The sequence below is a fragment of the Stegostoma tigrinum genome, chromosome 10 (assembly GCF_030684315.1).
Source record: "Stegostoma tigrinum isolate sSteTig4 chromosome 10, sSteTig4.hap1, whole genome shotgun sequence".
In the NCBI taxonomy this organism is placed as follows: Eukaryota; Metazoa; Chordata; class Chondrichthyes; order Orectolobiformes; family Stegostomatidae; genus Stegostoma; species Stegostoma tigrinum.
The window spans coordinates 12,652,186-12,678,823 of NC_081363.1; the positions used below are offsets into that span (position 1 = coordinate 12,652,186).

Sequence of the window (26,638 nt, forward strand, 5' to 3'; positions counted from 1 at the left end):
AAGGTTTTCAGAGTGAAGAAAAAAAAATGTGCGAATTGATAAAGAAACAAGACTTGCCATTGAAGCTTTCTTATCTTGCACTGATCAGGACAGAATTGCAAGAATGCCAATTTAAAAGGGAACATAACTGAAACTGCATAGATAGAGGGTGCAAGAGGACTCTGACTGGTAGAAGCATTGCCATGGAGAATGCACTAGCGGGATTGCCAACCTGCATAATGCTTGCCAAGATCAACATAGGTAAAGGAACTGGCTACCACCCCAATAATGGGCACAAATGTCTCAACACAATTGCAGAGAACAATCTCAAGATGGTTCACTTGGCTGATACCAAGTATGAATGAGCTTTCTTACTAGAAGAGGTTTAGTAAGTTGGGCCTGTCATCATTAAAATTTATAAGGACAGGCTGCCTTATTGAAACATATTGACAGGGTAGGTCTGTCCATTACAGGCATTCAACTGGCCAACCAAGATTAATGTTGGTATATAATTTCAAATTTCAGCACCAACAGAATAGGATACATAGTTCAGCTTATCATTCACCACTTTTTGAAGGAAGCTCCAGACATTACTTCAAAAATGGCATAATAGACTTTTCCTTTCGGTTATCCAACTGTGGGACAGTATCAGACCAAGCGGATCCATCCCAGAACAAGGGATTACCCATTTAGGAAAAGATGAGGAGAAAGTTCTACTCTCAATGGGTAGTGAATCTGTGAAATTTTTAACCACAGATGACTGTCAAAACTGGTTCATTCAATGTATTCAGGGCAAAGACACGGAAGTGGAGCTCGGGATTATTAGATCAGCTGTTGAATGATAAAGCACGTATAATAGACTGAATGAGATACTTCTGTTCCTATATCTTATGATCTTATTTTCAGAAAAATATAAATGTTATGCTGAATACAACAGTGTCAATCAAATTAGAGGATGGGGAATGAGAGGGTGGAATACATTGCTTCCACCGCCAACTCCATTTTGATTCAGTCACCTCCCTGTCTCTATCTTTTCCTCATGTTCATTATCACTGCTTCAGCCCTGACAGGCTTTGCATGTAAATTAACAATTTTTTTAGAAACATGAGTGTTGAAGAACAAAGGAGAAAGAAGAATCACATGGGTGATCTTGTGGTAGGAAGGAAACTGTTCAGTGCTATGCTAAAGCATCTTTGGATGTAAAGCAATAAAAGAAATATTAAAACAGCTGAGTTCATATATATATTCATTTATATATTCATGTATATTTCGGAGGGGTTGGGCAATTCAGACGGCTTCTTCGCAAGCCTGCTCCTGGGTCTGGCCAAGGTAGGCATCATCAGATCCAGGCAATGGGCCTGGGGTGGGGAAGGGGTCATGGGTCACTCCCCAAAATGTCAACTTTCCTGCTCCTCTGATGTTTCCTGGCCTGCTGCATTTCTCCAGCTCCACGCTGTGTTAATTCATATTTCCCAACTGTCTTCTCTCCTGCACCTACATTCATGCCCAGGTGTCCTTGGAGAGGCAACAGTCAGTGTCCACCAATACCCTTAATAGGAGAGGTGGGTATTGCGGGGCTTAAATCATTTTCTCTTACCTCTCTCCCTTGTTTAAGAAGGGCAGCAAGGATAATCCAGGTAATTATCGACTGGTGAGCCTGACATCAGTGGTAGGGAAGCCACTGGAGAAGATACTGAGGGATAGGATCTATTCCCATTTGGAAGAAAACGGGCTTATCAGTGATAGGCAACATGGTTTTGTACAGGGAAGGTCATGTCTTACCATCTTAATAGAATTCTTTGAGGACGTTACAAAGTTGATTGATGAGGGAAAGGCTGCAAATGTCATATACATGGACTTCAGTAAGGCGTTTGATAAGGTTCCCCATGGCAGGCTGATGGAGAAAGTTAAGTTACATGGGGTCCAGGGTGTGCTAGCTAGATGGATAAAAAAACTGGCTGGGCAACAGGAGACAGAGAGTAGTAGTAGAAGGGAGTTTCTCAAATTGGAGACCTGTGACCAGTGGTGTTCCACAGGGATCTGTGCTGGGACCACTGCTGTTTGTGATAAATGTAAATGTTCTGGAGGAAGGTGTAGGTGGTCAGATCAGCAAGTTTGCTGATGACACTAAGATTGGTGGAGTAGCTGATAGTGAAGGGGACTGTCAGAAATTACAGCAGAATATAGATAGACTGGAGAGTTGAGCAGATAAATGGCAGATGGAGTTCAATCCGGGCAAATGCGAGGTGATGCCTTTTGGAAGATCAAATTCAAGGGTGAACTATACAGTAAATGGAAAAGTCCTCGGGAAAACTGATGAACAGAGAGATCTGGATGTTCAGGTCCATTGTTCCCTGAAGGTGACAACGCAGGTCAAAAGGGTCGTCAAGAAGGCATATGGCATGCTTTCCTTCATTGGGTGGGGTATTGAGTACAAGAGTTGGCAGGTCATGTTGCAGTTGTATAGGGCTTTGGTTCAACCACATTTGGAATACTGTGTGCAGTTCTGGTCGCCACATTACCAAAAGGAAGTGGATGCTTTGGAGAGGGTGCAGAGGAGGTTCACCAGGATTTTGCCTGGTATGGAGGGTGCTAGCTATGAAGAGAGGTTGAGTAGATTAGGATTATTTTCATTAGAAAGACAGAGATTGAGGGGGGGCCTGATTGAGGTCTACAAAATCATGAGGGGTATAGACAAGGTGGATAGCAAGAAGCTTTTTCCCAGAGTGGGGGACTCAATTACTAGGGGTCATGAGTTCAAAGTGAGAGGAGGAAAGTTTAAGGGAGATATGCGTGGAAAGTTCTTTACACAGAGGGTGGTGGGCACCTGGAACGCATTGCCAGCGGAGGTGGTAGACGCAGACACGTTAGCGTCTTTTAAGATATATTTGGACAGGTACATGGATGGGCAGGGAGCAAATGGACACAGACCGTTAGAAAATAGATGACAGGTTAGACAGAGGATCTTGATCGGCACAGGCTTGGAGGGCCGAATGGCCTGTTCCTGTGCTGTAGGTTTCTTTGTTTTTGTTTGTTCTCCAAATTAGCTTCCTCCCTCTCCCTACCATCTGCTATTTTTGTTCGCATTCTGCCGCTGTTGGGCAGTGTTTTTAATGTATTAGTTCCTTAATTATTTAAACTAGTTAATTAGTTGGAGCGGCTTCTAAAACAATGAACCAAAATCTTCAGCACCCTTGACGCTTTTGGAGAGAGAGGCACTGTGGGGGGCTGGAATGCATTATTTCCCCACTTTCCCTGATTCTCCACTATTTTAGAATCATAGAGATGTGCAGATGACCATTTTGGCCTGCCGGCATTTGGCTGATATCCCTCTGAACTGTTCCTATTCATGGACCCATCCAGATGCCTGTTACATGCTGTAATTGTACCAGCCTCCACCACTTCCTCTGGCAGCTCATTCTATACATGCATCACCCTCTGCATGAAAATGCTGCCCCATTCAGTCCCTTTCATATCTTTCTGCTCTCACCTTAAGTCCATGCCATCTGGTTTTGGACTCTCCTACCCTGGGATAAAGACCTTGGTTATTCACCCTTTCAATGCCCCTCATGATTTTATAAACCTGTATAACATCACCCTTCAGCCTCTTATGATCATAGGAAGATAGCCCGCGTCTATTCAGCCTCTCACTGTAGCTCAAACCCTCCAACCCTGGCGTCATCCTTGTCAAACTTTTCTAAACCCTCTCAAGTTTAATGGCATCAATCCTATAGCAGGGAGACCAGAATTGAATGCAGTATTCCAAAAATGACCGAACTAATGTCCTGTACAGCCATAACACAACCTGCCAAATCCTATTCTCAGGGCAGCGGCAGTTTAATTCCCTCCTCTGTATCCCCACCTGTTTTGTTTATCATTTGCTAATGTGATACAGACTGTGGTGGGCAACAATTGTTAATTGTTCTGTCTTTAGTTAGCTTATTAGAGGGCTCTTGTGGCACAGTGATAACCTATCTATCTTTGAACAAGGGGGCCAGGGTTTAAATCCTACCTTTCCAGAGGTATGTAAGAACATCATTGATCAAATTGATTAGAAAATAGATTAATTTAATTTTTAAAAAGTTAACTGACTTTCTGGTGAGCTCTCCAAAGAGGTGAGCTCTCTGTATTCCTGGATGAATCATCAGCAGTTATAACACAGTGGGGAGCTGGATGAACATTGCAGGACAAGCAGCATCAGAAGAGCAGGAAAGTTGACATTTCAGGTCAGGACCCTTGTTCAGACCCTTTCAGAAGTCTAATAACAGCATGGAAGGAGCTGTTCTTGAATTCTTTGGTACAGGTGTGTAAGGTTTTGTATCTTTAGCCTGGCAGATGTGGTTGGAAGAGATTTTGACCAGGATGGGAGCGGTTTTTTGATTATGTTGGCTGCCTTCCTGAAGCAGTGAGAAGTAAAGATGGCAAAGGTGTGGATGATGGCGAAGCATAAAACAGTAGATTGCAAAATCAATTTGCATCGAGACCAGCACTAAGAGTGCAGCCCTGAAATCATTTCAATGAATAAGTATTGTAAATTGGCAGTGAAAACATGGATCATCATATTTAGTTCCTGGGTCATTGGCAAACTCTCTAAACTCTGATGCAAACAGCAAGTACTGCTGACGAGCGATACAATCTGCATGGCTTCATCTGCAATAATGTTAACCTTTAAGGATCAAAGACTGCAATGCAATCAGTGTTTAATCAGTCAACCTTCAAGAGTTTACTACTGCAAAATAAGATGTCCAGAACAATTTATGCTAATGTATTACAAATTTATATATTTAAATTGAGGTTGTTGGTGTCAATTCAAATGCAAATATAACTTGATTGAGGTGCTTGTATAACATTCAATAAATTGCAAACCAAGTACACCAGATGTGAAGTGCAGGAACACACTAAATACAATGACTGCAATATTAAAAACAGAAGAATTGATTAGTTTTGAATTTGCTTTAAGTCACTGATTTAAACAGAAATCCTTTTAAATCTACAAATGGACTAATGCTCCCCCATGTAATCTGTAAATACATCTGGCAAAATGCAGGCCGATGCATCTGTCAGCTTGAAATGAATTCACCTAGACTTTCAACAGCTCCTCCTCCTCCTATTAAAAATGAATAGCTAACATCAACCTACTCCCAGAGGCTGGAGTCTCTCTCCAAAGTCCAATCTCCTCATTCTAAGGAAGGAAATCTTCATCATAGGAATGAGACGACAACTGCAGTTTTGAGATTTGGATTGACTTGGATCATCAGGCCACCAATCACTTGTTAAAAAGGCATACATCTGGACTCCTCACAGGACACCTGTTCCATTTCCTGCTCCCATTCAACTAAATTATAAGTAATCAGCTACAGTCCACAAAGGACCCTTTAGCATCTTGCTCCAATAAAGAGATTAATTGGTTCTGCATAGCTTAAAAATAACTTAGGCCCTTTCATAGACCATACGATATAGAATTAGGCCATTCAGCCCATTGAGTCTACATAATCATTCAGTCATGGCTGATGTGTTTCTCAACCTCATTCTCCCACCTGTAGCCCTTTCCTATCTATCTCTGGCTTAAACACATTCAATGACTTAGCCTCCATAGCCTTCTACAGCAATGAGTTCAATAAATAAACTATCCTCAGGCTGAAGAATGTTTTCCTCAATTCCATTCTAAAGGGTCATCCCTTCATCCTGAGGCTGTGCCCTCGAATCCTAGCCTCTCCAACTAGAGAAAACATCTTCATGTCCACTTTTTCCAGGCCTCTCAGTATTCTGTAAAAATACATCAGATCCCTGCCTTCATCCTTCTAAACTCTACTGGGTACAGAACCACAGTCCTAAACTCCTCATGTGACACAGATTGTCTAACAGTGGTTTCCTTTAGGGCTACTGGTTAGGTGACCTGCTGTGTGGACCAGAAAATACCACACAGAACCTTGATTTATAAATATCTAGAAGATATGCAGCTTGAAGCAAGCTCTTCATCCATTCACAACCTGGCCTCTCACTTTTTCATGAGAGAAATGGGCAAGAGCCAATCGAAAATTATCTAGCAAAACAGATTTCAGTTTTCGTACTGTCATCCAATTGAGGCAAGTGAACCTCACACAGACCGGACTCTAGATGCCCAAAAGGAAGCTATTTGGCCCATCAATCGGTGGCACTTCACACGAAAAAACAACCCGGATAGTTGCTCGTACAACGTAAGTCTTCCTTTAATTACTTGTCCAACTTGTTTCGAAAGGCTGAACCAACATCCAATAATCCATCAAGCAATGCATTGCAAACCCAAATGCCGACAGAGTGAAACAAATTTTACCTCCCGTCACTTCATTTTCTTTTGCCTCATGCCTTAAATCTCTACACTCTGTTTATCAACCCATTAGCAATTGGAAAAAAGTTTCTATTTTCTTTGATCTAAGTCCTTCATTTGTTAAAACAAAATCTTTATCAAATTTCCTCTTAGTCTTCACTACTTGTGAGGAAATCACAACTCTCTGGTCTGCCATGGAAATGAAATCCCTTATCCATGGAACCATTTTATTAAATCCCTTTTCTGCACTGAATGAAGCCTTCACATCATTCCTAAATTGTAGTGTAAAGCATTAATCCAGGTTTTGTATACCTTCCTGGCTTTTGTATGCAAATCTGCTATTTATAATGCCTGAAATGTTAATGCAAAATCTGAACACACCAAATGCTGTGGGTCTGACAGTCAGGAAGGAACTATGGACACAGAAACAGAGTTAATGGTTCAGGTCAATGACTTTCCTTCAGATCTTATTAAACATGAAACAAAACCCAGAGCAGAACTTTCCTCCCAAAAGAAAGTTAATAACAACTTCAAAGAATGGAGGTGCCAGCGTTTGACTGGGGTGGACAAGGTCAGAAGTCACATAACACCAGGTTACAGTCCAACAGGTTTAGTTGAAAACACAAGCTTTCATAGCGTCTCTCCTTCAGGTGTTAGACTATAACCTGGTATTGTGTGATTTCTGAACTTCAAGGAGTTTCATAGAGCGTTTCCCTCCACAAGCCCTGGTGACTTTTCTCATGCAATTTTATGCTGCTCACCTTATTAAGTACACAGCACACCTCCACGGCACATCACGAGTGCAATTCTGCACTCAGTAGCAGCAGAAATGCTTATGGGTCACCGTGTCCTTGGTCTGGAGGTTCCATGCTCTGGAGGAACATGCAGCAATGTCGCAAGAAGTTTAATGACCTTCTCTGTTCTACTTTCTCTCTGCAGCCTCACAACCACTTTAACTCTGCCAGTGCACCCACATCCCACCAAATTTATAGTCTTCCACTCCAAATATTGCAAGCTGAATCTTCCCTCAATGATTCTCACCTGCCCATCACCTACCCCAAACATTAACCCTTCCTGTCCACTGTACTTCCCATTTACTCATGAAACCTCACCACCTTTCCTGACTGATGACAGACCAGTCCCTGACTGACGATAGTCTCCTTTGACTGCTCACAAGCGAAAGCAGAGATGCTGTGAGCATCCATGTTGGCATAAAGTGAGTAAATACTAAGGACAAAGCAAGCATTACAATGCTAAGGTGCCAGTGAGTCTGAGGGTGCAGTACTGAAGTGTTGAATGCAATTAGGAGTTTGAGATGTGCCATGGTGATGTGGTGCTTTGGCAGTGTCAATCTCTGTGGGCGGAGGGTGCAGGCAGTTGCTGTCCTTACAGTGTGCCCTGAGATGTTGACAAATGCTGTCCACGATACAGCTCCAACTCCCCCCACTGCACTCCCCTCAAGAGATGAGACATGTAGCCAACGGGTCCCCTCTCAGACTTCCATGCCGGGAACTGTCAATGTCTAGCATCTCTCCAGTGCCTGGGAAAGTAGCAAACTGCACATGCCATAATGAGATGCCAGTGCACACAAACGGCTCCCTCGCCACTCACTAGCAAGTTTCTCATTCAAACATTGAAAGGCTATTTGGAAAAACGCCCCTTTTCTGTTCTCACCGTATTTTCCCAACTGACTTACCACAGCCTGTGTAGTCCAGGGCCTAAGGGAGTTCAGCTCTTTGTTTCTGTGAACGGGTGCTGCCTGACCTAACAAATATATCCAACACCTCCTGTTTTCACTGGTTTTATGAACTGCTCAGTTAATCTCCCCTGCAAATCTGCAAATGCTTGTGCACAAACACCCTCGGTTCTCTTTCAAATTGTTACAGTGCAGAAGGAGATCTTTAGGCCCATCGTATCAGCTGCCTCTTCAAAACTGTACCATTCAGCTTTGTTGTCAGCTCTCTCTCTTCATTCTTCCTAGTAAATGGGACCAATTGGATTGCTCTCTGAAAGTGAAGTGTGTTTTAAATAATCAGTCTGCAATAAAACGAGCTGAGAATGGGGAAGTGGGAGAGTGATAATTGCGTAAGACTTTGGCAGGTATTCATCCCAATTTGAGCTTTATGTTCATCTTGCTAAATACGGAGAACAGCTAGCTTCAAATTAGAGGTTCTTGCCATATCAAAATGATGCCATACGGGAAAGGAACAAAAATAGGCCACTCGGCCCTTCGCACCTGCTCCACTGTTCAATAAGCTCCGAGTTTAACCTCAACTCTACATTCCTGACAATATTTCTTCTCCTTTGGAATCTAAATTCTACCTTAAAAATATTTAAAGCTTCTGCGACCATTGCCTTTTTGAGGGAGGGAATTCCAAAGACTCATAACCCTCTGAAAAAAACACATTTCTTCGTCTCTGTCCCAAATGGGTGTCCCTTATTTTTAAACTTTGACTCGTAGCTCAAGACTCTCCCACAAGAGAAAACATCCGTTCAGTATCCATCTGGTCAAATCCCCTCAGGATTTTATATACTTCATTTAAGTCACCTCTGACATTTCTAACCTCCAGAGGATACAGGTCTAAGCTCTCTAGCTATTTCTCGTATGGTAATTTCCCCTGTTCAAGGTATTAATCTGGTAACCCTTCTGCAAACTGCTTCTGAAGAAGACCAGTAAATGTCAAAAACTCTGGTTTAACCAGATCTAACAGCTCTTTTACAATCATCCAATCCTTGGGTTGAATCTCCAGATAATGTAGAGGCAGACATTGTTCTGCAGCTCAGAGCAGCAGCTTCATTAGCAGATACCACAGTATAGTGTTGAAACAGTGGCACTAGAATAGGGAGCATGCTCCTGACAGTCTAAAACAGTCAGGTCCTTTCACAAGGTTAAATGAGATCGTACCCGACACCACAAAAACTAAGTTTCATTGTCACCGTACTGGGTTATTCACATCTTGAAAATCTGCAGGAATGCTGCAATTCTTCGACTTGTTACTGCATTTTTATTAGTTTAAGACATAATCCATTATCAATAAACTCCAGGGTATTTACAAAACTGGAGCCTCTCAGGAATGATTTCACTCGAACAACTTTCCTTCAACACATCAGTATGGTTCTTCGGGGCAATGCAGTGAATTACTGAACTACTCCGAAACCAGTATCTTCCTATTTATGAAGCAACTCTGAAAATGAGAGAGTTTGGATAAGAGAAATCCATGAACTACGAAGAATTTTGGCCAACAGGCAGGTGATGGTTTAATGGGTCACATACAGAGATTTCTTGGATCAAGGACTATTGGGTGAATGGGCCAGTGAATTGACTGTGAGGCCATGGGGTCAGCCTTTCAATTTCCAACCCCTCTGGCCCAGGCCCGGTCCCTTGATTGTGCAAACGTTGTTGCAGACAGAGAAGGAACTACTCTTTAGCTGTCCTCTCAGGGGCTTAAATGGGCAGTGGGCAAGAAGGTAGAGCCTGAGCCTTTCTGTCCAGCACTTAATTCGGCCCATCAGCATCCCACCTCTTTAAGTTCACTTCCTGTCTCAGGGTCTCGCACCTCCGGGACCGGAACATTCTACCTTAGTCTCCAGAAACAAAGGCCATAGTTTATGGATAAAGGGTAAACCACTTAGGACTGAGATGGGAAACTTCTTCACCCAAAGAGTGGTGAGACTATGAAATTCACAACCATAAGTGGTTGTGGTCAAAATATTGTGTTTCCAAGGAATAGGTAGATATAGCTCTTATCATTAAAGGGATCATGGAATAAAGGGAGTGAGAGCAGGTTTAGGGTATTGAGCTTGATGATCAGTCATGGTACAGGCTCAAGGGATTGAATGGTCTACTCCTATCTACTACGTTATAATGTAAATTTTCCAATTTTCATGACTGTTTACCAAAGTGATTCATCAGTTCATCATCCGAACACATGGTGAGGAGATAACTGCGTAAAATTAACAAATGGAAACCTTAATGTGGTACCATTTGGATTTCATTTATTTATCTTTTGCAAGTCATACCCTGGAATATCTCAGAATCCAACAGCACAGAACAATCTGTGGTCATCTGCACTGCTGGTGTCTATCAATACCTGAGTGGATTGGAATGACATTTGAGAATGGGAGGAGAATAGAATAAAAATGTCAGGGTGAAATTTTTAAAAGCAGCAATAAGTGATTTACAGGTGTGTGATGGACAGTCTAACAAAGATTTCTGTGTGTGTCCATTTTAAACAGCAGCTCGTCAACTCAGAATGACAGTTTCTCAATATGTAAATTTAAAGATAATAACTAAGCAACGAAGGCAAAATCTGTTAGTGATTTTTCAGCTGCATTTGTGGGATTTGTTCCACAACAGGGTGCATCTTTTAAGATACTGCCTGAAGCTACCACATTGTTTTCTTTTACATTAAAAATTTGACTGAAGTAACAGTACAAAAGATTACACTTTTAGCAAAGATCTGTCATTAGTTTACTCTCAGGTGTGTTGAATTCTCTATTGGGTCCTGAACAAAACTGAGCTGTTGTCTCAATGGCCCATGATGTACAAAGGAAAATATTCTGGTGTGGCAGTTCTTCAGGATGTGCTGAACACATTACAGCTCTGTAAATGCTAGTATGGGGTTCTTTGTGAATGCAAAGAAATGTGAAAAGATCAATTCCTGAAAGCAATTCAGAAGCACAAAAAAGTGTTTCACAACTTACCTGAAGCCTCTCTACATAATAACTTTAAAAATACTGATCAGCTTTAAAAATGTGTTCAATGTTTAAAATTACCTGTAATCATTATTTTCACTGCATTTCAATCCCTAAAAGCGGATCATCACCCAGATACCCACATTGCTATAAATTGATGTTTTCAACAATATCAATACTTAAGCATCCCCACCATTATCACCTTTAAACAGCTTCCTTGACAGTGTAGATTTCAATCCTAGCTTTTAGTTGTAATGAAAATGAGCTATATTCTATTGATGGTTCAATTTAGCATCTATGATTAAGGGGGCAGGGGGGAGAGCTTGAAGGTAAGTTACATGAAACAGAAGTCATTCATTCAAATGAGATGCAGCAATTTGTATCCAGAAATTATTATGTCATTGTTTTGTCCTTTCAAATGCAATCAATTGTCTGCAATGAAGATTACTGGAAACTATACAAGCTTAGCTATCAAGCTTACTGTTCCCAATCTTTGACAATTCTATTTTTCAATGATGAACTTTCTTTACTAGGCATCTGTTACACTTTGGAAAATAAGTTACCTGCCTTAGCAATCGCTATTTTCTCTCAAGTTTGCTCAGATATTTACTGAGCAAGTGAAACATTCAGAGATAAACACAGAGTGCACCGATCAGTATTTTGGGATTGGTGCATATATCTGCATTCTTCATGACAAGTAATCAACGTTTGAAATGCAGTGTCAAAAAAACTGGTTTGTATTAGTAACATTACTACTAGTATTAGCTAGCCATTTTCTTTCTGGACGTTTCCGCGTCACAAGACATTTTCTTTTTTCATACAATTCCCGTTCCTTTGGAGAAAATACTTCAAATCTCAGAACACTTTCCCAATGACTTTGAACAAGACCTGCAACTCACAAGGTGGCAGAAACAGTTGTAAATCTGAGTCGTACCACTCCAGGCTGAAACAGATTATCACACTTACCTGTTGAGCCATAAGAAACCGCTATGGTTAGTTTTCATCATTTACTTGAGGTTTAAATTGTTTTAAGTAAGTAAAGTTCAGTAGAATTGCTTTGCAGATTACCACATGAATTCTCAACTGTGAGCTCGTTAGCAAATAGATATGGATTGCGAAGCCAACAAGGAAGAGGGGCAAATATTTGAGGTGTACACAGTCAATTACAGTTGAAAAAAAAACTGCTTTTTTGAATAGAAAACATGCCAACCACACAAATTTCAGATAGAATCACTGTTTCCAGAGGTGCATAAACCATGAAAACACAAATGCAGTAGTACTCAACTAAGGATGCAAATACTTCCACACAATACCAAATATATATACAAAGACATCCTAATGGTAGTCCATGACACAATGTTCAAGTCCCATCTTGTCAGGTGAGAGCTCTATTGTAAAACAATGCAGTTCAGTTAGGATTAAACACAACTAAGGTACATTCACACACTATAAGTATTAAGATTTCCTTACTATTTGTATATATATTTTCCGATAAATTAAAAAGTATGCAATATTCTGATTACACACCGACAATTACAAATTGTGGAAAACAAATCTTAAAATCAATTGGCGTAAACATGACCAGGAACGTGGTTTAGACTTTGAGTCATATATATTCACATGATCATTCAATTCAAATCATATGCAAAGCAACACAGATTTTCTTTAAAAAGTGAATTCTGTAAGAGATTTAAAAAGAACAAATTCTGCTCCTTCTTTAAGAATCAATTTTATTTACACACTGATGGACGGACTTAAAAATAATAAGATCATTTCAAACTGTCAGCTGATTGAATCAGGAGTGTAATTTATGTTTCTTTGCCAATCTTGTCTTGCTTACCAATACTCTGCAGATGTTAAACGCCCTCTAATACTAGATCTCAATAGTCATTGGTCACCTTTGAGCCTTGAACTGTGAACAGTGCCAGAGAACCGAATAAACGTCATCACCTCAAGCTCAATGACAGGACCAAGTTGCACACCGTCATTGAGCAATCGATTATGGAGTTCCCGTTACTTGCCCCTAGTCCAAAAATGCCTGAGATAAAGTGTGAAAGGCATCCTGCCTACCACCTCAGACTGCAAGGCGTTGCAATGTGATGGGTCCAATGCGTGCCTGTGAGAGAAGTAGTTGCATAAATCCATTGATCAGAAGTCACAAAACACCAGGTAACAGAGCAACAAGTTTCGTTGGAAAAACAAGCTTTTGGATTTCAAATAATCCTGTTGGTCCATAACATGGTGTCATGTGACTTCTGCCCAGTCCAACACTGGCATCTCCACATCACGTCAACCCAATGAGCACCCAATTTGACAGGAGAGTGAATAATCCATTCCCAAAGAAATTAAAACGTCCTATTTCACTCACTTCAGCTGTTTACATTGTAACAGGTTACAGGGTGAATGAGTTGACAAAGAGATTTGTTCTCACCTTCAGTGCAGTACCGCCCCATATACCTCGTGTTAGTACAGTCACAGGTAATCTCTCCTGCTATCCATGTGCATACTCCACCATTTTCACAAGGATTCTCAGTGCAAATCCCTTCCTTGTCCACTCTCACCGAGTGGCTTCCAAGCAGCACTGGCGCTGAGTCTCCATACTTCAAGTCTTCGATAAATCCTTTGAAGGGGGCTTCGCGTTGCACCAGGACAGAAGTCAAGGCGGTGTCTCGGATGTCCTGAGGAATCCCACCCACGAACAGGTCGCTGGCCACCTTCATGTACTGCCGCTGGGGCTTGACCTCTGCTGACCGGGTGTCCCCGTCGAGGACCAGCACGGTCCTGAGGAAGTTGCGGCTGACCATGACGAAGTGCCACTTGTCATCATTGACCCTCCTGTCCATCTCCACCGAGGTTTCGTAGCAATCGATGCTGAACTTCAGCCGGACCCGGCCACCGGCGATGACCAACTGTAGGAAGTCACAGAAGCCGCCGTCGTCCAGGTACAGCAGCAGCGCTTCGGGCAGATCGGTCTTAAACTGGAAACTCAGGTCGCTCCGGCTGCCCGCCTCCCAACGCGAGAAGCGGCTCCACGAACCCGGGCTCCCCATGAACTCCAGCCCCAAGCAGAGCCCAGCCAATGGACCCAGGAGCAGCGCCAAGCAGAGAGTCTCCACGGTTAACATTGTGTTGACAGAAGCCCAGATACAAACACGCACAGCCAGGGGAAGTATGAAACAAGCAGACTCCGCCCGCAATGCTAACTCTGACTTCTGTCCACAGAGCTTTTCCGGCAATTTCTGCGTGTTTCCCCCCTCCCGTTTCTGTTTTCCAGCAGTTCTTTCCAAATCCCCTGTTCAGAGCAAGACGCAGATTAAATCCACGCTGATAAAAGTCAGAGAGGTCTTCAGCTGAGTTAGATCAAAGGAATCCCTCAAATGCTGGCGGACACCCAGCTGTAGAAGATTGCCCACATCATAAAGGCACAGGTAGCGGGCAAAATGAGAAAGATGCACAGTACAGTTTTCAGTTCTGGTGTGTGTGTGTGTGGAAAACAAATCCGAGCTTCAGACGGTCAAAGTTTCCGTCAGCTCCCCCGAATCATTCAACAGCCAACTTCCATCCAGAGGGAAAAGGAACAGAGCCGATATTCCTTCCTCTCTGTGGACGGGAACGTACAGGTCGATCCTCACTGCCACTTGTTGGATGTTATTAGCGAAACCCAGAAGGACCACATGATGGTTTTGTATTCGCTCCAGCCATGGAGAAACCGAATTGCCCCTGACAACCTGCAAATGAAATAAAAAATTTGATTAAAAACGTGCATTTTTTTTTGCAAACAAAAACAGAAATTGCTGCAAAAGCTCAGCGGGTCTATGATGCTGCCAGAGCTGCTCAACTTTCGCAGCAATTTCTGCATCTGATTTCCAACATTCGCAGTTCTTTCAGATTTTATGATGCATTTGTTTTTGTTTGATTTCCGTCATCCGCAGTTCTTTTATTGTGCATTTCTTTGTTTATCACCGATCAAATATTTTAGAGACACCTTCCTAAATAAACAGCAATCTTAAACTAGATTTTTCAATCGCCCTGTTGAGATACGTTTCAGATGGGTGGGAGTCGGACGGGAGTTTCCTGGGATTGCCATTAAGTACACAACAGCCATGCCACCAAATAGTAGCAACTTCATCGCACTGTGAACTCGCCAGCGACTTGTGTAAGTAAACAAAGTCTGTCTGATATCCCCAGAATATAATTCAATCACACGACTGATGTGAAAGATTGGGCATCCAGCTAGTCAATCTTCTAGGAGGGAAATATATTTGCTCCCCCAAAATATTAGAGAGAAATCTCGGATCCAGGTCTCTGAATTAACCCAGAGTGAAAATTTGATCAGACACTTGTTAAAACACCTCAATCCTGCAGTAATTCAACCCCTGGCTCCCCAAAATCCTGCCCACCTTCTACAAGGCATGAGTCAGGAGTGTGATGGAATACTCCCCACTTGCCTGGATGAGTGCAGCTCCAACAACACTCAAGACGTTTGACACTGTCCAGGTCAAAGCAGATCTTCTGACCAATAATATTCAACAGCAGCAGTGTATACCATCTACAAGATGCTCTGCAGAAATTCACTAAGGCAGCACCATCCAAACACAACCATCAAGAAGGACAACAGATACATGGGGAAACCATCACCTGCAAATTCCCCTCCAAGTCACTCACCATCCTGACTTGGAAATATATTATCATTCCTTCACTGTTGCTGGGTCAAATTCCTGGGATTCCCTTCCTATGGGCATTGTGGGTCACACGTGGACTGCAGCAGCTCAAGAAGGCAGCTCACCACCACCTTCTCAAGGGCAGCTGACAACAGGCAATAAATAATGGCCCAGCCAGAAACACCTACATCCCATGATGAATGAACAGTACAAACGCTAAAAAGTTACCCACACCTAAAACTAAATGAAAAATAATTAAATTTCTGGGATGATGGGAACTGCAGATGCTGGAGAATTCCAAGATAATAAAATGTGAGGCTGGATGAACACAGCAGGCCAAGCAGCATCTCAGGAGCACAAAAGCTGACGTTTCGGGCCTAGACCCTTCATCAGAGAGGGGGATGGGGAGAGGGAACTGGAATAAATAGGGAGGGAGGGGGAGGCGGACCGAAGATGGAGAGTAAAGAAGATAGGTGGAGAGAGTATAGGTGGGGAGGTAGGGAGGGGATAGGTCAGTCCAGGGAAGACGGACAGGTCAAGGAGGTGGGATGAGGTTAGTAGGTAGATGGGGGTGCGGCTTGGGGTGGGAGGAAGGGATGGGTGAGAGGAAGAACCGGTTAGGGAGGCAGAGACAGGTTGGACTGGTTTTGGGATGCAGTGGGTGGGGGGGAAGAGCTGGGCTGGTTGTGTGGTGCAGTGGGGGGAGGGGACGAACTGGGCTGGTTTAGGGATGCAGTAGGGGAAGGGGAGATTTTGAAACTGGTGAAGTCCACATTGATACCATTAGGCTGCAGGGTTCCCAGGCGGAATTTATCAAGAACGCCCTTGACCGCGTCTCCCGTATTTCCCGCAACACATCCCTAACACCCCGCCCCCGCCACAACCGCCCAAACCGGATCCCTCTCGTTCTCACACACCACCCTACCAACCTCCGGATACAACGCATCATCCTCCGACACTTTCGCCATTTACAATCCGACCCCACCACCCAAGACATTTTTCCATCCCCACCCCTGTCTGCTTTCTGGAGAGACCACTCTCTCTGTGACTCCCTTGTTCGCTCCACACTGCCCTCCAACCCCACCACACCCGGCACCTTCCCCTGCAACCGCAGGAAATGCTACACTTGCCCCCACACCTCCTCCGTCACCCCTATCCCAGGCCCCAAGATGACATTCCACATTAAGCAGAGGTTCACCTGCACATCTGCCAATGTGGTATACTGTATCCACTGTACCCGGTGCGGCTTCCTCTACATTGGGGAAACCAAGCGGAGGCTTGGAGACCGCTTTGCAGAACACCTCCGCTCAGTTCGCAACAAACAACTGCACCTCCCAGTCGCAAACCATTTCCACTCCCCCTCCCATTCTCTAGATGACATGTCCATCATGGGCCTCCTGCACTGCCACAATGATGCCACCCGAAGGTTGCAGGAACAGCAACTCATATTCCGCCTGGGAACCCTGCAGCCTAATGGTATCAATGTGGACTTCGCCAGTTTCAAAATCTCCCCTTCCCCTACTGCAGCCCTAAACCAGCCCAGTTCGTCCCCTCCCCCCACTGCACCACACAACCAGCCCAGCTCTTCCCCCCCACCCACTGCATCCCAAAACCAGTCCAACCTGTCTCTGCCTCCCTAACCTGTTCTTCCTCTCACCCATCCCTTCCTCCCACCCCAAGCCGCACCCCCATCTACCTACTAACCTCATCCCACCTCCTTGACCTGTCCATCTTCTCTGGACTGACCTATCCCCTCCCTACCTCCCCACCTATACTCTCTCCACCTATCTTCTTTACTCTCCATCTTCGGTCCGCCTCCCCCTCTCTCCCTATTTATTCCAGTTCCCTCTCCCCATCCCCCTCTCTGATGAAGGGTCTAGGCCCGAAACGTCAGCTTTTGTGCTCCTGAGATGCTGCTTGGCCTGCTGTGTTCATCCAGCCTCACATTTTATTATCTTAAATTTCTGGGATGTGTAGTTTCAATCACAAATTTGTACTGAATTGCAGTGCTACAGCTGTTCCGCAAATAGATCGGCTCCAAACAACAAAGTGAATGCACTGTGCTCAGGAGACAGCCAGCAACCTTTGAGGGAGAAGCATTCATATTTCTTTATAGCCAACTGTGTGTGTTACCCAATCATTGCATCTTCATCAAATAAGTTTTATGTTGTTAACGAGAAACGAGAGACCATTTTCTTCAAAATCTGATGTAGATAGAATATTTAATTGGCCATTTCAGTAACTGGAAAAACTTTTTTATTTTACGTCACGTCTGTGATGGAGTAAGACAACAGCAGCAGTGAACTCCTCAGTTTCAGCATTGACATTTGGTTCTTTCGACAATTATTTTAACTCTGCTCCCACTGTTTGCCCACTTCTTGCAAGGGGAAATTTGCTTCTTCCTATGGACACCTTCGAGGCACTTCATGACTTTGAACACCTCAATTAAATCTTTCTTCAACTTTTCCTGCTTTAAAAGAGAACAATCTCAGCTGTTCTAACCTCTCCACATTATTGAACATCTTTGGTATCTTCCCCTGAATTGTCTTTGCATCCACTCTAATGCAGGCAAACGCAAAACATCCCTAGACACTTTACAGCAGTATAATCAAAGATCAACAATGATCTAAAGAAAGGGTTATGATTTTTTGATTAGATTAGATTTATTATTGTCACATGTACCTAGATACAGTGAAATTTCTTTGTTTTGCATGCAGTACAGGCAGATAATACAGGGATTTCTGCTTTAACATGTGTCTCGTTAAGCCGAATTGGCTCTAATGCAATTAACGAATAGCGGATGCAGTTTGGATAAAGCAAACTTTCTCCTGTACAGTATGGCAATTTTTTTATAGCATCCGATTCCCCGGCAACATGATTTTCTACAGGGCAACTATCATGTTATAGGAGAAATACCTGTACCATACAAAGTGCATTAGGGAATAAAACAAAGCAAATAATTCAATGTTCTGGCTGCAGAGAAGGTGCACAAAGAGCGAGATCAATGTTTAAAATTTAAAATTAGAGAGGTCCATTCAGAGGTCTAACAACAGCCGGGAAGCAGCTGTGCTTGAATCTGGTGGTACGTGTGTTTAAGCTTTTGTATCTTCTGCCTAAGAGTCTTGAAAGAGGAAGAGAATTGAGTTTCCTCCTTTGTTAATCCACTCATAGCTAGTCACTGGCTAGGCTGACATTTTTACCTTCTCCCTAATTGCCTGTAAGGTGATAGTCGTGAATCATCTTTCAAATCACTGCAGTGATTATGTTGAACAAACAGTGCAGGCTGGTGGTAGCTGTAACAGTTGGGGAGGCTGGGGGAATGAGATGGAGGGGGCGGGTTTGCTGTTGTTCAGGATTTCTACGCAGTGATAAGGAAAACAAAAGTATATTTCAAAGTCACAAAAGTATGTGACTTAGAGATCTTGTAGGTGATGCTCCCATTTATTGACTACCCTCATTCTTCTGGATGGAAAGTGTCATGGATTTGGAAGATGCTGTCAAAAAAAGCCTTGGAGTATGATTGGGATCTGACTCTGGAACTGCTAGATAATTTTTCACAATAACAAAATAGTTTGACAGCAGAATAGCCTCATCCCATTTTAAAAACCCAATTTTAGAAACCTTAATTACAGAACATTCTGCTGTATTGATGACTTGGACCCAAGGGCAAAATTTTTAACTGTGCAGATCATATTAAACTCAAATATAGGCAGCAGTGAGAAGCAGAGTAACAGATTTCAAAAGGACAGAGAAATAGAAAATACAAAAATACTCGGCAGGTCAGACTGCACCAGTAGAGAGAGAAATTGGAGTCAATCTTCCAGGTCAATGTCTTTCCTTTAGAACTCCTGAAACAAAAATGTTATCAAGGTGAAGCATTTAACTGTGGCTTTTCTCTCTCCACCAATGTTGCTTGACCTGATGAGTATTTTCTGCTTTTACTTGGGATTTCCAACATCTGCAGTATTTCACTGTTGACATCAGGAAAGCACAGACAGACTGGCAAAGAAGTGGCAGGTGAAATTCAATGTGGAAGTGTGAAGTGATTCCTTCAAATAGGCATAATAAAGGGGAGAAATCAAAATTAAATGGTATCAATTTTAAATGACTCAGGGACAAGGAGACCTAGTGTTGAAAGTTCACAAGTGTTTCAATCACAAAATTTATTAGAGAGAAGAAACAAAGATATGTTAGAATTTTACGGAATTATGTTAGCACTGCAGTGAAGTATGGTGACAAGACTTCAGGAAGGTTGTCAAGGTCTTGAAAAATTATGGTACAAAGAAAATTCTACAGAATGAAACAACAGAAGAATTACTTCAGTTTCATGTTGCGTAACAGAGACTGCTTTGGTCCTCAGAACAAAGAAAGTTAGTATGCATGTTTGAGATGCTGAAGTTCTGGTAGAGTGAATACGAAAAGCTGTTTCCACTGACATATATAAATGGCCTAAGATTCAGATTTAAGGAATTTGACAAAAATAAACAATAAGAAGCCATAAGAAGAATACTTTTCATGAACTTACAAAGTTGTGATGATTTGCAATAGGCTGCCTTGAAGGATAGTGGAAGCAGGCTCAATAATAACTCACAAAAAGAAATTGGATAAATATATGAAGAGGGGAGAAAACAGTTGCAGTTTTTGGGGAAACAGCAGGGTAACTGGACAAATTGAATAGCTGTTTCAAAGAACACAGGATTGATGGACTCCTTCTGGGCTGTATCATTTAATGCTATAACTTTTATTTCCAAATATGTGGGGGCCAATATTACCCAATGTAGAGTCAGTGAGTCATACAATATAGAAACAGACCCTTCAGCCCAACCATTCCACAGTGACTATGTTCCCAAACTAAACGTCACCCTGCCTGTGATAGAGATAATGGGAAGTTACCCTCCTCCCTCCGGACCAACCTCAGGGAATCTCTCTTCTTTTCTCTCCATCTTCGGTCCGCCTCCCCCTCTCTCCCTATTTATTCCAGAACCCTCACCCCATCCCCCTCTCTGGTGAAGGGTCTAGGCCCAAAACATCAGCTTTTGTGCTCCTGAGATGCTGCTTGGCCTGCTGTGTTCATCCACCCTCACATTTTATTATCTTGGTCTCCCTGCCTGTGCTTGGCCCAAATCGCTCCAAACCTTTCCTATCTTTTCAATGTTGTAATTGTACCTGCACCTACTGTTACCCCTGGCAGAACATTCCACACAGGCACCACACTGTGTAAAAAAAATTCATATCCTTCATGCCATCTCATGTCCTCTTCAAATCATTCTCCTTTCATCTCAAAAATATCCCTTTGAGTTTTGAACTCTCCTGCGCTAAGGAAAAGACCCTTGTCATTCACCTTAACTATGCCTATCATGGTTTTATGAAAGGTTTTAAAGATTCACACAATTGCTATCTTTCTCTAAAGAAAATAAAAAGATTAAATTATTTCTAATTAAGAGCTGAATTCCAAATTCCTTTACCTGACTTTTCGTAAGACCTGAACAGAAGACTATTAAAAAAAAATAGCAACATGAGGTGGCTGTTTGGCCCTTCAACATTGCAAGGAATGTTGGAACACCCATGTGGAGCTTTCCTGCCCTTTCCCCGTAACCCTTGATTCCCTGACTGATCAAGAATCTATCTCAGCCTTAAATACGCACAAGGATTCTGCCCCCACAAGTCTGTGGCAAGGAATTTCAAAGACTCAGAAATCTCAGAGAGAAGAAATTCCTCCTCATCTCAGTCTTAAATTGACACAGTCGAGCAGTTTCAAGGGTCTAGGCCCGAAACGTCAGCTTTTGTGCTCCTGAGATGCTGCTTGGCCTGCTGTGTTCATCCAGCCTCACATTTTATTATCTTAAATTGACACCCTATTTTTCTGAGATTTCCTAGACTCTCTCATGAGGGGAAACATCCTGTCAACATTCATAAAATATTACATGTGGATAATTCTGTATGTTAAAAATGCTTTATTTTTCAGATTTCCAGCATTTGTTTTTTGACTTTCATCTCTTTCACACGTCTCCACCTCATCCCGTTTTACTGTAAATTCTGTGTTGTAATAACGTTGTTTTCAAAGATGAACAACCAGGGAAGTAATCAACAGACTTCATAATTTATGACTATATAAGACAATCACACTCGTAAGCCCCTAGAGAATATTAAGTACATAATTTACATTCACTCAGCCCCAGACAGAGACTGACCAGCTGCACAATCGATACTTCCTTCTTTCAAAAAAAGAGAGTTGGGCAAAGCATAAATTCCAGTTTAAACATTACCTTTCAACTCCAATCAAATGTAAAAATCACATCTAATTTAAACGTTACCAGTAGCATTATTACATATTCAAGATTTCCCAGCTTCATTAGTCATTTGCTTCAGAAATTACCTGCTTATTTTTCTAAGGGAAGGCAGTCATCAATTATTAAAATTGTCCATTTATTGCTAGCCACATGAATGGTTATTGGATGCATTTCAGGTTTGAGAGAAGCAATAAAAATATAGTTGGAAGTGCAGAGAGTGTAAACTCAGAACCTGGCCAATTAGTTCAATAGGTCTAATCTGTGCTTGCGCCCCAGAGAAGTCTCTTCCAGCGACAACTACAGCTAACCTGAACAAGAAAAGTAGCCATGAATTCCTTTTTTTCTCTCTGGCTTCCACAGAAATGCAATCAGTGCCTCCATTCACTGTCATATAGAACACAATAAATTGGTTTAAAATACAAGTATTACAAAGAACATGGTGAGATATCTACTATTTTGAAAGCCTTCCGCACTTCCACAAATTAAGTGACTAATCTTGCATTTTATTTAATTAAAGGAGTCTACTTAATTTTAACAGCAACATTTCTCCACAGCTATGGAGATAATCTACATAACGTTATGAAATGATAAATAAAGTTTTTTTTAAAAAAAACCCAGCTTTTGCTCCACAGAATAAAAAGCCAGGAAACTCCCTAATCTGTGTGGTGCAGCTGCTCACACTGGATTACACCTATGAGTGAGAAAATATCTATAATTAACAACAAAAAAAAAGTATCTCCAGAATTCACAAAAAACCTCAAGATCCGAAATACTTCAGGAATAAAGACTTGGGATGTATTTGTTTCCTCAGCACACCAATGTGATTTTTCCTTCTGAAATTCATAACAGCTATCCCACCAACAGCAGGACAATCTGTAATACCTGTCTGTGTAGAACAGCAAAGGATTCACAAGTTCACAAGCAGAAACCTATCCAAAAGATAAAACACCGGTGGGCTGTGGGCACATGGTATGTTTGACCGAATCAGCTGTGCACGGGATCAAATGCAATGCCGATTTTACGCTCCATATTCAGCCCACTGATTTCAATAGAGATTGAACTCAAGCAGGGTGTAAAGCCGACGTTTCACTAAACTCCCCGTCAGTTTTTAGGTGGACTTCATAACTCAAATTGCAGTATGAAGAGAGCAGAAAATTCTTCCAATCTCCTCAAACTGAAATCACACATTCAAAGAACAAAGAAAATTACAGCACAGGAACAGGCCCTTCGGCCCTCCAAGCCTGCACTGATCAAGATCCTCTATCTAAGCCTATCATCTAGTTTCTAAGGGTCTGTATCCCTTTGCTCCCCACCCATCCATGTACCTGTCAAGATACATCTTAAAAGACACTAACGTGTCTGAGTCTACCACCTTCGCTGGCAACACGTTCCAGGCACCCACCACCCTCTGTATAAAGAACTTTCCATACATATCTCCCTTGAACTTTCCTCCTCTCACTTTGAACTCGTGACCCCTAGTAATTGAGTCCCCCACTCTGTGAAAAAGCTTCTTGCTATCCACCCTGTCTATACCCCTCATGATTTTGTAGACCTCAATCAGGCCCCCCCTCAATCTCTGTTTTTCTAATGAAAATAATCCTAATCTACTCAACCTTTCTTTATAGTTAACACCCTCCATACCAGGCAACATCTTGGTGAACCTCCTCTGCACCCTCTCCAAAGCATCCATATCCTTTTGGTAATGTGGCAACCAGAACTGTGCACAGTACTCTAAATGTGGCCGAACCAAAGTCTTATACAACTGTAACATGACCTGCCAACTCTTGTACTCAATACCCTGTACAATGAAGGAAAGCATGTCGTACGCCTTCTTGATCACCTTATTGACCTGCATTGCCACCTTCAGGGAACAATGGACCTGAACACCCAGATCTCTCTGTACATCAATTTTCCCCAGGAGTTTTCCATTTACTGTATAGTTCGCTCTTGAATTAGATCTTCCAAAATGCATCACTTTGCATTTGCCTGGATTGAACTCCATCTGCCATTTATCTGCCCAACTCTCCAATCCATCTATATTCTGCTATAATCTCTGACAGTCCCCCTCACTATCTGCTACTCCACCAATCTTCATGTCATCTGCAATTTCTGATGGATTTGTCCAATTTATTGCAATCTGAATGTAATCAGATTTGAACATGGAAGTAAATAGTGCTATCAATGCTGAAAAACTGTACATGTGTTATATGAATGGACAAGGCTTCAGCCTGGACAGTCACAAGTGTGGTCACACTGAGAGGAAACTGTGGAACTGCGGGGACTGTGCAAAGAGATTCAATTACCCATCCCAGCTGGAACAGCATCAGCACAGTCACAAAGATGAGAAGCACATGGAAATGCATGGATGGTGAGAAGGGATTCAATTACTTGTGCGAGTTGGAAATTCATCGGTGTAATCACAATGGAGAGAGACTGTTCACCTGCTCTCAATGTGAGAAGGTATTAGCTCACTTAAGCAGTCTGCTGATCCTCCAGTGTGATCTTGCTGATGTAAGACCGAGTTCACACTGGAGGGAGAAGTCTCAAATATTCAAACTGTAGGAAACGCTACAGGTACACAAATAGGAAAGTTTACAGCAATACAGGCCAAATGCAGGCAAATGGAACGAGTTTAGTTTCAATAACCTGGTCAGCATGAATGAATGAGGCAAAAAAGACTGTTTCCATGCCCTATGATTCTATGATGCCTGGTTAACGTTCCTCCAACACCATCCAAATCAGATCATTTTCAATGACCAGGGGCATAGATTTATAGGGTAAGATAAGGGGCTGGAAATTTAGAGAGGACGTGAAGAAGGATTTTTCACCTAGAAGGTGGTGGGAATCTGGAACTCACTGCCTGTAAGGATGGTAGAGACAGAACCCCTCATAACATTTAGGAAGTATTTAGATAGCACTTGCAATACCAAGCTATACAAAGGTTTTGTTTTATTCACCATGGGACATGGGCATCGCTGGCTGTCCAGCAATTATTGCCCATCCCTATTTGCCCTTGAGAAAGTGGTGGTGAGCTGCCTTCTTAAACCACATTCCATATTCTTTACATTGACCAGCAATGTCTGTGGGTGGATTCCAGGATTTTAAACCAACGACAATGAAGGAATGGTGATATATTTCCAGGTCAAGAAGGTGAGTGATTAGAGGGGAACTTGCAAATGGTGGAGTTCCCAGCTATCTGCTGCCTTTGTCCTTCCAGAGGGAAGTGGTCATGGGTTTGGAAGGTGTTGAGTCCAGGTGATTTTCTGATCAATGGTAAACCCTAGGATGTTGGTAGTGAGAGATTCAGTGATGGTGACATCATTGAGTGGCAAGGGGTGTTGGTTGGATGGTCTCTTATTCACGATGATCGTGGTTGGCATTTGTAGCAAAAATATAACATACTCACTTCTGACCTTATGGTAGAATTGAAAGTCATTGATGAAGCAATTGAAAATGGTTGGGCCTAGGACACCACCCTGAGGAACTCCTGCAGAGATGTCCTGGATCGGAGATGACTGACCTCCAACAACCATAACCATCTTCCTGTGCGCCAAGTATGACTCCAACCAGTGGAGAGTTTGTCCCCTGATAACTACTGATGCCAGTTTTGCTAGGGCCTCTTGATGCCACTTTTGATCAAACACAGTTTTGAGGTCAAGGGCTGTCACAGTCACCTCACCTTAAAGGCCAAGTGCTGGAAAATTGGATCAGAATAGTTAGATTATTGTTGATCGATACTGACTCAATGAGTCTTTTTCCATGCTGTAGGTGGCCATGACGATAATTCCCCATCTGTCTCAGAGCTGTTTTTGGCCCAGTGCCAACTGACTCTCTCATCTGGCAGTCTGGCCAAAGGATCTGCAAGGTTCTAGCAAGACAAGCTCTCCTAAGGGTGGGAGGAAGGAGACAACTTATCCAAACCAACAATCAGGCATGGATGAAAGTGGATGAGGAAATCAGAAGTAGGAGTGCAATTCTGGTCTATCACAACCCCTCAACTGGAAACAGAGACAAAATTTAGCATCCCGTCAGTGAGCAGTACATTGAGGACCATGAGTCAGATATGGCCATCAGCTCTGATGGAACAAAGGGTGTCTTCAGGAGGCTGTAATTGACAACAGTGATCTGCCATAATGTCTTGAACCTCCTGATATATCAGTTCTCAGACATGTCGAGATGGCTGATCCTCCATTTGTAGGAAATTGAGGAGCTGAATGGTCATTTGCTTGTTTTCTTCAATTCTGTTCTAAGGGACATCTGGAAAAGGGCAAGACCAGATTTGGATTTGGACCTGGCATAAAATTTCAGGGTCATTCCATCATCATGCATCCAAACCTGTCTCCACTGGACTTGAAAAACTCTGCCCACCATCGTGTGTGAAGTACTTAAAAACTGTAACCTGCAATTTTGGTTTTCAGAAGTATTTGCATCCAATTAAGCAAACATACATTAAAAAATGGTACTGCATTTTCTTTTAGAGAGTGTAACTATCTCCGGTGAAGCTTTTGAATTGCAAAATGTTTTCCTGGCAGCAGGAGACTCTTCCTAAAAGCTTTGCAATCAATTTTTTTTTAAATGTAGTGCTATTATTACGGAACCAAATTACGGTAGGCAACATCTCACAAATGTAAAGAAGTCAAATAATCTGTTTTACTGGTTTGGCCGTGGGTAGAATGTTAATTCAGAATACTGGGAAACATCTTCCC

The 26,638-nt window shown here is 42.5% G+C and overlaps 1 protein-coding gene across 28 annotated transcripts in view; it reads right to left on the reverse strand.

Moving 5' to 3' along the window:
• The window catches only part of nrxn3a (neurexin 3a), a 2,036,587-nt gene that overhangs the window by 1,985,245 nt on the left and 24,704 nt on the right, over positions 1-26,638 (reverse strand). For all 28 annotated transcript variants that reach the window (XR_007248249.2, XR_009446221.1, XR_009446220.1 and 25 more), the window contains exon 2: positions 13,413-14,709. Coding sequence is in view for 24 of the 28 variants with exons in the window: in XM_059649000.1 (XP_059504983.1) it covers positions 13,413-14,106 (694 nt within the window). In the remaining 4 variants the exon portion in view is untranslated. The remainder of the gene's footprint in view (positions 1-13,412; positions 14,710-26,638) is intronic.